Source organism: Achroia grisella, unplaced genomic scaffold (assembly GCF_030625045.1).
Source record: "Achroia grisella isolate CSIRO2021 unplaced genomic scaffold, CSIRO_AGI_Agris_v1 utg1096, whole genome shotgun sequence".
NCBI lineage: Eukaryota > Metazoa > Arthropoda > Insecta > Lepidoptera > Pyralidae > Achroia > Achroia grisella.
In genome coordinates this window covers 324,478-336,493 of record NW_026712575.1, presented here as the reverse complement: position 1 = coordinate 336,493, position 12,016 = coordinate 324,478, and the positions used below count along the sequence as shown (strand labels likewise).

Genomic DNA, 12,016 nt, shown 5'->3' with positions numbered 1-12,016 from the left:
ACGCTGTTACAATTTGTATAGATAATTTTGTTATAAAAATGTTCTTATTATACACAAGACATACGTCATGTTTATGAAGGCATTAATAATTAAAGTGTTTGCAACAATCACAATAATAATCATCGCGCGGCTAATAAAAGCCACAATTCATTTGACAAGCTATTTGATGCAATATTAACTGTCTCGTAGAATGTTCCACTTACAATTAATGTTTATTGTTGGTGTCCCAAAGTGCCACTTAAGTTTCGTTTCAGTCCATGACTAACACATTAAATTTTCATGCGGCTCGCATAACTTTACCACGACCTTTGTTTTCTAGGTGGTATTGTTTTACAATTACAACGCAATTCGTAAAAGCATGATTCACCGTGCCCTTTGTTATTATCATGATGACAACAATTTACAACACTTTCACTGATACATGAAAAACAATTAAAAATTATGTGATTGGTATCACGCACACAGCTATTTTCTAATGTATAAGCTTGCGGAATATTTTCATTTTCACACCCAAATTGAATGAATATATTGGAAATTCTTTTGTTCGCTTGGTTTTTGTAAAATAACACTAAATAAATAATCAACAATGTTATCCATTTACCTTCACCATGTTATTGATGTGAAAATGTCGAAAACATGTCTATTATTTCGGAGTCTTTACTTACTCCTAACCATAATATTATTTTAAATAATTAATATGTTATATATGACAGCAAAAAAGCTATTTAACAGATTTAGTAAAGCAATTTTGTAACAACATACTTAGCAGATGCTATTTTAATAGCGCCGTTAATTACGTTGTGAGAATGAGCATGTATATAATTATAACGACTCTATTGTATATATTGTTTAGTGAAAAAATCTATTCGCCTTTAGAATACGACAATAATTCTTACGTCTTTGTTTAGAGATGTCTACTTGCTAAAGCAATACAGCAAGGTAATCAACACGTATGCACGTGCATGAAGACAAAACGGATATCTCTTTGTTTGATGTTCATATTTACTTAACATCTTTCTTTTACATTTTTATTTGTTCGGCATCTTCAAACGTCTACATAGCCAAATTTTACATTTAAATGTTCATGGAAGCCAATAACATTTATGTTCTTAATTCTAAAACCACGTTTCTTTCTATATTAGTAAATATTTTGCTGCTAGGAATGTTTTCTAGTATGTTTTGATAGTGGTTTACTCTGTACTATTCGCAACTGTTTACTATAGATATTAGGCGTGAAAGTCTTCTTGCAATGTCGCCCAACAGTGCGGCGAACCTAAAATAATAAAGACTTGTGATGCTTCATTTCGTACTTAATTAGTACCGTTTAGTCGTGGTCTTCACAGTGAAACATTGAGTGGTACACAAATACTTTCTCTACTTCTCACTGAATTTTGTTCACCTGTGTTTCTACTTTTTCATGTGCCTCGTTACTGCCTGCAATTTTGTCAACTCCAAACTTGCGTAATCGTTGACAGAATACTTAAACTTGTTTTTGTCGAGTTCCGCTTAGAGAAAGCCGCTTTTTATCTTTATTTTATTGTTGGAATTGGAATTAGCTTTCAAAGGTTGTCACTCAACTGAAAATTTACAACTACAGTTACTATATGTTATATTACATCCTATGTCTAATTTACATTCTAAAATACAACGGAATACGTTATAGGGATTTTGTACTCTGGTATTGGGGTTTATTCTTGTAACTCATGGTGTAAATATATCATAATAGAATTTATCAAACAAATCTTACGCTACATCTTTTTGAGCGCCAGTGTTTGACAGAATATATTCAGATCGTTGACGTGACGTGATATCTTTGCAGTAGAAAGTCTCCTATGTAGATCTATGACCGTGCATCGTGCTACATACATACGACAGGTCGATTACATGAGCAAGACTGGATCATAATAGATAATTTCGATGAAACGGTAGCATTTAAAATAACGCCAAGTCCGGTTTTATCAAGTAGTATGGAATATATTTCTGAAGATACGCTATAAAACATGTTTCCTAAATATATGCTCTTTATATATTTTATTACGTATTATATACATATGTTATGAAAGCCAAAGCCAGTTTGTTTTTTACATGTTTTACGCTATATCAGTTTAACTAACGATCGTCATGCATTAAAATTTGGAGAAGGACGTAGGCTTAATGCCGATCTGTATTAATCACTGGAAAGAAGTTGCGGTTAGACGTCATAATTATAATCAACCTAAAACAAAGTTTACCATTTTAACGTATGACAGCTTTAAGATACTGATTTTGTAGATGATTTACTAACACGTCACTGTAGCAATAATTAACAAATGATTGACAACAATTGATTATGTTTTATGTTCATAAAATTTCTTAAATTCTTCTGAATACACGTTGTCTTTTTTAAACAACGTTCGAAATTTAAGTGCAATTTAAGCGATGATGTAAAATAAACATGTACTGTTATTTCATGCACTTTTAGTATTCCTACATCATAATGCGCTCTAGATGGTGTTTGACGAAAATCTTACACATGATAAAGGCCTGAAAGGGTCATCGACCTTTATTTGTTGCGTGCTTGCTTTGTTGGTTTAATTCCTTAACTGGGACATGGCGCAGAGAAAAATTTTCATAAATATTTTACGGTATGACTATATAAGCATAAAGAAGTACATTCTAAATATTTATATATTTTGAGTGGTTAATATTAATGATTAAGTAATTATTATTCATTATATAATGAAAATTATAGGTATTATCATTTTATAAATTATATATTATTAATTGCACTAACTGGATTATGAAGGCGTTTATGTTATACATGTATATTATAATTATTCAAACATAACTAAAGAAATTTACGAATTTAATTCGGGACAGGTAACTGCGTATGCATATGCATGCATTGCCACAAACATTAAAGTAGTCCACAGTAGGCAAGCAACATGTTTCCGGTTGCTTTCAACGTCGAGACAGTAATGAACGTCAATGTCGAGGGAAGATAGGAAAATGAATATGATATGACTTTATTATATCGACTTGTATTGGATACGGTGGCTATTGTTACCCATTTCAACTACAATTATGTAGAGAAGTGGGGTACAGGAACCCTATCGTACCGTTAACATGCTCCATTGTTCGCCAGTTTTGTTACAATTGCGGCCGCTTCATCGGTCGTGTTACTGGTTTGGCAATATTTATACACAATACTCCTACATTAACATAATAATCCGTCCCTCAAACGGAAGCTTTTCTCAAAATTACTGGTTCATACACATCATAGCCATTAGTGACACAATTTGGTGTGTTTAAACACGATTGTATGAATTCACACCGCCTTTCCAATTTTCTACGGTCGACAAAATATCGTTTATTTGCTGAATTTTGTCGCATTTCTTTTACACATTTCCGATAAGCTGATTCATTACGCATTCCTCAATGCCAATAAATAGGTAATTTTGTTTACGCGGAATGTTAAATTAAATTGTTAACACTAAATGTATTTTGTTTACTAATTCAACTCACTGTTGCGCTGAATAGTTATTTCATATTTGAAATATTTTATACTCGACATTAATGTAATTATGAAACTAGCGAACATCTGCGACTAGTTCATGTGATACCTGTTAAATCTATAGGATTATGGACTCCTAATCATAGAGATTTTTTAAATATATCATTGTCTGTTAAACCGGTCATTGCGTTTTGTGTCTAATTATTTGTAATTAATTAATTATTAACTATCTAGCTAATTGCATTAATTTTTCTTTGTTACAGCGCATCGGGTACAAGCGCGGTGGCGATCGACAACAAGATCGAGCAAGCTATGGTGAGTAAAAAACTCCATTCTCTTAAGCATATTTATACACAAAATAAAATTATAAATTTAGATTTTATGTAGAGAGAGAGATATTTATATAAGGCATTATACAAGACAAATATAGGATACAAACGGAAATTAAGATAAAAGAGGAAAACGAAGTTTATAGGGATATCAAAACTACATCAATACTTTCATAAAATTGACATTAATGTTTTCTGACCTATCGACTGATCAAAGATACAATTCTGAAAGTCAAGATCGTATATTTATTATGTGTAAGGAGTATTTTTAGTTTTCTTTTTTTGTTTCCCAATGACGAAACTGTTTATTTTATGTTAGTGTTTTTGTAGTCAACGATTAAGTGTGAATATAATGGAAAATTATGAACACAAGTAAATGACTCTACTAGGCATTTTATTTTAATCACATCAGAATGCGTACGTGACTTGTAAGCTAAACTGTGCTTTGTTGTTGCCGCGAACCATTATCATAATTGACCATAAATAGAGGAAATCGTTTGCTATAAAGGTATTAGAAACATCGCTGACGACAGTCTTGTAATCACCAATTATTCCACAATCCGGGCCAGTGTGCTAAAGTTGGGAATGGATAATAGTTAACATGGTTTATTCCTAATGATGTGTGTATCTCAACGAGGTCCGTGGATGTGTATTGATGGAAAAACCATTAATACACCAAATCGTCGGTATAAGTCGAATAGAATTAGTGATGTACAATATGCAGAAATACAACACATAAAACAAATGCATATCGCTGTAGAACACAGAGAACTGTCTGTTGAAATTATTAAAAAATCTTTGCAAATCTGGCTGAATACACAATAATGTATTCCGCCAGATTTGTAAAGATTTCTTTGTTTTGCAACAGATTATCTGTTAAAAATGACAAATGTTTATTTATTTGAATTATTTATTTCAAATTCAAGCTTCTAATATGTTATTTTTTAAAACGAACTTAGTTGACGAAGATTTATGTTGCACCTATGTAACAAAACTGTTAGACCTACAATGAGATTCATTGATATTTAAAATAGACGAGATCTGTCACTGCACCACGGCCCGCCGTAATAAATGTTGCAAGAATATATCTCTGCATCTTTTGTATTGTTACTAAAAATAAAAGTAATATGTGAGCAGATCTAGAGTTTTCCAAATCAGGTACAATTTTAACCACGTTTGCCGTCTATGGCAAGGGTCACATCTGATCTCTACTATATGGGAATGTTCGTGTCAGTCAATGTAGAACACTGAAGAGATCCAGCCGTGTCAGTTGGTCATTGTGATTCCGTGTGTGCTCAATGCGCAGTATTCTAGGAATTTCACATAGCATTTGAAAGGAACATTCCATGTGAATTAATATCTTGCAATGATTTTTTATTGAAGATTGAAGCGTTGTGGCCTATTGGTTTACTACCCCGATTATATACTACTTGCAATCAAAAAGACCATGTTCAAATTAGGCCGACATCAAAAGAACTTTGTCTTATATCTCTCGGATAGTAATTAGACGGCTTCGGTGGTTTAGGTGATCGCGGATTCGATTCCTCGCACGATGCAAATATTTGTGTTCATGAGTGATTGCTTGTATGGAGCCGAGTGTTTTCTATGTATATTATGTGTCGATTTACAAAAAAAAGAATCTATTTTCTACCCATATTGCTTAACTTGGGACTAGACGGCACTGTATGAAGTGTTCTTACAAGATTTTTTTTGTATTATTTCTAATATTTAGTTAAACAAGAATAATAATGATCGGCGTGCAGAAAAGAAAAGTTACCAAAATGTTGTATATGACCAAATGCTTTTGACTTTGATAAAACATTGAACCCCAATAAAAGTTGATAACAGCTCTCATAACATTGACGAAGTAATACAACCAGCCGATAAAAGTAATAATGCCATGCATTACTAATCTAGAATGTAATATATAAGCTGTATGTCACGGTTAAGTAATAGTATAAGTTTGGTTCTTAATTTAATTCAATATAACGCGGTAGTTGCGTAAATACATACAATTTCCTTAAAGGCCATCCGTGTTTATAATAATATAAATATCATCTATTTATTTGCATAAAAGCTGTAATTATCAAAAACAAAATAAAGCCCATTTTGAAGTTTGGAATCGCAGTAAATAAATCTTTTGAAAGAGTTTCTATGAAAATATTGGTTCAGTATATAAGTGTTAAATTGTTATGGAATTGATTGTAAATTTTATAATAATAATGACCTAGGACAAACCACAGGGTATTATCGACTCCTAAATTAAGTAAAATTTTTGCGATGGTTGTACAAATATAGTGTAAAACAGTTAAAAAAAGATAAATATGTTAATGGTAGCATTACACACAGTAATGCTACGTATATAGAATTTTTAATTAAATCATAATATTATATTTTTATTAGAAATTAAATAATCTTTAAATACATTAATATTAAAATAGTTTCTCAACAATGATTACTAAACAACTGATAGAAATAGTTTAATGTCTGCTTTTTTTTGTGACATACATAATACATAGAATATTTGGGACCAAATGTTTCAAAAAGAACACAAATATTTGTATCAAGGCGCATTGCTAAACTAATTGACTCGATCGTCGTTTAAATATTTTTATTTACTATTAGATTAACAAGTACATGCATGTAATAAATCACTATAGTATTAAGGGTTTTTCAAGAACGATATCTTAAGATTTCTTACGGGTCGGCAACACGCACATAACACCCTTGGTGTCTGTCAGGCGTTCATGGGCTACGGTAACCATTCATCATCAGATAGGCCGTATGCATGTTTACCACCATAGTAGTATAAATAAAAACAGGCGATATGATCATCTACATAACGCCGTTATTTAATTCCAATCGATGTCACTGTAGAGTTTCTAACGACTTCCTCTTTTTAACGATCAGGAAACACGTCCCTATTCGCCTTCAAGCATGTATAAAATATTCTCGTAATTTTTGTTATTGACCTTCACATAAATTAATTTTATATTAATATTGTTTGCAAACAACTGATAACTGAATTGAATAATAATATTTAAACAATATATTGAATTGATATTGTAAATTATAGTTTTAGTACCGCAGCAGCAGTGTTTTTATTACCTAATAACATTTTTAACACTTGTGTAAATATATCTAAATACAGACAGTTATTTATTGCATAGATCGTTCAATTTAACGTACTGAGATACCACCAAACTAGTATATTTCAATACACATTCCCCTATTGTAAACCAAATGCACCTATTATGTATTCGTTTTAGCATAGCACAGTGTGTAAAATAGTAACATTGTATGTAGTACTGATTTCATTTATGTGCTGAACTGACATGGCTGTTCTATTACATACAAATAGGTTTCCAGTCTTCAACTAATAACAATAATATACGATATACTGTGAAATAAAGCGTATTAAAAAGAAATTGTGCAAATAATCGTACAAGAAAATAATTTGAAATAGAAAAAAATATAATGTATTAAATTAGAAGTCTTACTAATATTATAAACGCGAAAGTTTATGAGTATGAATGGATGTTTGTTGCTCTTTCACACAAAAACTACTAAACGGATTTTGATGAAATTTTACAGTAACATAGCTTATACATCAGTATAACATGTAGGCTATAAATTTCACACGGATGTAACCGCTGGCACAGCTAGAAATAAATAAATTCTTAAGAAGTTGTTTATTTAAAATTCTGCATGCTTCAAAGTTTTCCTATATGTATAAATCCAAACGTTAACATTTTCTATGCTTTTCTCGTGTGCCTAGCTGGTAGTTTGATCGTTATTGCACTATTGGGTTCGTCTCAAATCGTCTATAATTAGCTACCGCAGATGGCCTCAAGCGATTGACCCCAATCCGGCCCTGTTGCCCACAACATCGCGCCGTCTTATTTTTATCACTCCCTTTCCTTCACGCTCGTGTGCTTCTCCTGCCTTTATAAGGGTCTAGCTGATGCCTGCAACTTTGTCAACGTAATATTAATAGTCGGAGTACAATATTTGTCGAATGTGTATCTAGGTCGCTTACTTGAGGTATAATTAATTCCCCATACTAACTTTCATCTCCTGTTTCACTTCATCATGTTTTGTTTTTAGGACAAGAAGTAACATATATCCTTCGTCATGGTAAGCTAAACAGAAAGACACACTTTCGCGTTTATAATATTGATATGGATTATGGTATATTTTGATATAATTACATTATCAGCCATATAATAATAGTAATAACACATTTATCTACATTATCGCTATATACATATATTTTTTCCGTTAATAATCCACTGGTTATTTTCAGTTCATTCATCTTTATCAGTGGTTTTTTTATCAAACTGATTGCTTTAATACTAGTTTTATGTTTTATTTCCACTTGGACTTAGTTTTCAATTAGTCAATTCTATATTGGTAACAGTAATTGTATCAATCTGTGTGCAGACATTGAGTCTGATTATTGGAAATATTTCTTATCACTCTGACTTTACCGAGGAACGTACCGATTTGATAATCTAATCTTATTAGATAATCAAATTTGATAGATTTATTAAAGAGATAATGGCGGTAGCCTTATGTTGCATAATGGAAGTGATCAATTATTTTGTTGTAATTCTCGGGGCATGGGCGATATTTATACTTTCTGAATCATTACTACACTATCTAGACTCACATTTGTCTCAATCTGTCTGTATTCAAAACTGTTTAGTCGTTTTAGTGTTTCTTAATCCAGCGTCAACAAAATGGTTGTAAAACCAGTATTGAAGCTGGTTTACCTTGATACGATCTATTTTACGTACAAACTTGATTATATAAACCTACTTTTGTGATAAACTAGCAACGTAAGTACCTCTGCGTTGCACGTGTGTACTATATATGTAACGGAGGTCGTATATCATATGCATGTATTATACATATAAATATTTTCTAATGACATTCTAAAACTGTAGTGAAAACCATATCAAAATCCTTTGCATCGTGTCGTAGAAATATACTAAGAAACATTCAAACGACAAACAGCGACCTTTTTAAAGTATTAGAAATATATAATGTATATTTTTATGTTGTATTATTACCATAAAAACAAGCTATAACACGAAAACAAATTATATAGAACTACATTTGTGAAGACCAGATATCAAACGAAACTGGATATATCTTGTTATAACATCATTATTAAGCAACTGAATGACGTATTCAGAATATTAATTATAATATACGTACATAAATTTACAAAAGAAGCCTCTCAAAATAACAGTATAATAATAGATATGGCTTCGCAAATAATTTAATCGAGACTTTTACATGTACAATGTTGACCATGAATTTAAAATATGGTAATTTAATTCGACGATACACTGTCTGAACTTGAGTGTCATATTTTTTTTATACAATGATGATCAAAAATTTAATATTTATGCCAATTATAACTTGATAATATATTTGATAATTAAAATGACCATTATTTATATCACGAATGATTGTTATTCAATTTGTAGATAAAATTTATTAAACAAGCAATAATCATTGTATAACGTTAAAGAATAATACTTTTGAAGCATACTTTTTAAAGAATAATACTTTTTATATATAAGCATAGAATTAAGATTATCATTATTAATTATTTAATATATTTCACTACTTTGTGGTCAACTGAACAAATTATACATTAATGATTCATACCCACGTAGAGACACGTCACCAATTTAATTTAATATCGTCTCATCTCGTGTTCATAGAGTTTTAAATAAATCGCCTTGGTGTTTGAGATAGTTTTGTAATATCCACCTCCGCAGTTGAGGCGTTACATCACAGCCGCTGTGTTTACCAGGGTAGTGCCCAATCAATGTACAACAACCGGAGCTCACACTACTGACCCGATTTCTTGCATCTGTCCGAACATAAATTTCTTTCATAGCGTTTAACAGTTTCGTTGAAACCGTTTCTTTAAACACTGTTGACTGATAACTAGAAAGCAGTGAGGAAACGTTGTTTTGTTTATTCCTACAAATAATAGTTATTGTTTTTATAAATACATTTTACAGAGATTTCTATTACTGTTGATTTTGCTTGTGCAATTGTTTTGTTCCATGTAAATACTTATGCTAATTCCCTCATTGCACGTGATTTGCATGAGTCAAGCTTGACCCGCAGGGCTCCAATAATAGACACGGAAGGAAAGCTAACCCGTGGAGACACGTGCTCTCCTGATTATACGACCAATTCGTGTATAACCGACACGGAGTAAGGGCTAAAAGACGTTAGGAGGTCGCACGAATTGGTTGGGCGCCACCATTCGGAATCTCGCTGCAAATAATTTGCAACTGTGAACAACTTGGAGAGCGCACGCGCTAGATCCAAATCTCAGCACGACGCCATTGCGGACTAGGTACACTTAATGTTTTCTAGGAAATTAAACCTATGTAGTACCCCGAGTAATGAAGCCGTCACGTTCGTTATATTGATCCAATTGTTCGAATAAAACATAAATCAATTAAATTTCTCAATCATTGCTATTCCAAAAATAACTATACCATAATATTGTAGTTGTTAATCGAATGATCTTAAATTTGTTTGTACTAAAACCTAATACATTTGACTACAGAATATTAGCAGTTGTGTGGGAAGAGAAATAATCCTCTACCAATGTAATTCCTTTTTTAATACTACTCTGCATCCATAGTATGTACAAACTATTGATCCAAAATAGTGTTCGAATAATGTCCATGTATTTTAATTCGATAGCTTTAAAATTTATAGAAAAAAAGCAAAGTTCGTCACATTGAAAAATTATTGGAGTTGTCACGCACGAAGCCCATAATCAGTTTCTATAATAATAATAGTAATAGTAATATGAGTATGCTATGACTAAAACTACTAAATAGGGTCCATGCAATATTCACGCACTCATTAGTTAATTATTACAACTTGGATATTATTTAATTCTATTCTATCCTATATATATACATAATTTCTACACTTTACATCAAAGTATTAGGTTATAGTATAATACTTGAAGTTTGTTAATTTATAAAGATTCATAAAATAACATTATTTCATATACATGATCATGATTGACTAACTGATATGAAGTTACCAGTATCCTTGCTTCTACACATTATTGACTTTAGTATATAGAAGGATCATTCATCTTGTAGTTCTGTCATGTCATATGTTTATGTCAAAATAGTGATTGGTTAAGCCGTTACGGAGTGAAAGCGTAACTAACAAACAAATTCACTTTCGCATTCAGTTAGGACGTCTCTGATTTCAATAATATTAAATATTTTAAAATTTAACACAGCCTTTATCAATAGTGGTCGACTGTATTTGTTGTTGAATAGCAAACAAAATTGAATAACAAGATAACCCGCGGAAATATACTAAGTGCTTAAGTAATCGCCTGATTTATCTATCGGAGTGTACTCAATCGCACTAATCGCGTACCCAATACGAGGAGATCGAATAAATTGAGTTTTAAGTAAACATGTTTGGGTGCGACGCCTTGATACGGTGTAGATTTGTTTGTTGTTTACATTATTTGTTTAAACTTTGGTACAAGGGTAGTATTGATGATGTCGGCATTCTCTAACAGTCAATCTCTGGTAGTGGAAAAATACTCAAAAGCCATTAAGTTTTGCATATACTTAGAAATATACAAGTATATAAGATATACGAACATGTTTTATGTAATTTTATTGTACTATTATTGCAGTTATACCTGTTGGCAACCAACCGCCACAAAAGCTTTTAATATTTTTAAATTAATATTTTTTTAAAGTTTTTTACTGTATTATTCTCTCATTATCTTTTAGATAGTTCGCAACTGTATTTAAATATATTTTACTGTATATAACATATACGTGCTTTCATCGTTTAGTGTCTAAATGATGAAAGCACGTATATATCTACAGTCCACCGATCCATTACAATACCATCTAAAACAAAATAATACTTAGGTATCTTCAACGTGTAGATCATACCTACATGTAATTTATTGTATTATCAGTATATATTTTTCTACTCAAGCCTGTCAACATTACATTTACAACTCAATGACGCTGTTGTCATAAATTGTATTTGTTTTAAATACAAAATCTCTGATGTTTTCGTCTGTAAGCAGTTACGTTGAAAAGGTTAAGTAATGATAAGATAAAATTTACTCAGAATTTACTTTATTCACCCTAATAAATAC

At 31.4% G+C, this 12,016-nt stretch overlaps 1 protein-coding gene across 2 annotated transcripts in view; it reads left to right on the top strand.

The window, feature by feature from the left end:
* The window catches only part of LOC131849033 (protein bunched, class 2/F/G isoform-like), a 182,883-nt gene that overhangs the window by 162,265 nt on the left and 8,602 nt on the right, over positions 1 to 12,016 (top strand). For both annotated transcript variants that reach the window (XM_059199028.1, XM_059199019.1), the window contains one exon: positions 3,757 to 3,808. In XM_059199028.1, the coding sequence (XP_059055011.1) occupies positions 3,757 to 3,808 (52 nt within the window). The remainder of the gene's footprint in view (positions 1 to 3,756; positions 3,809 to 12,016) is intronic.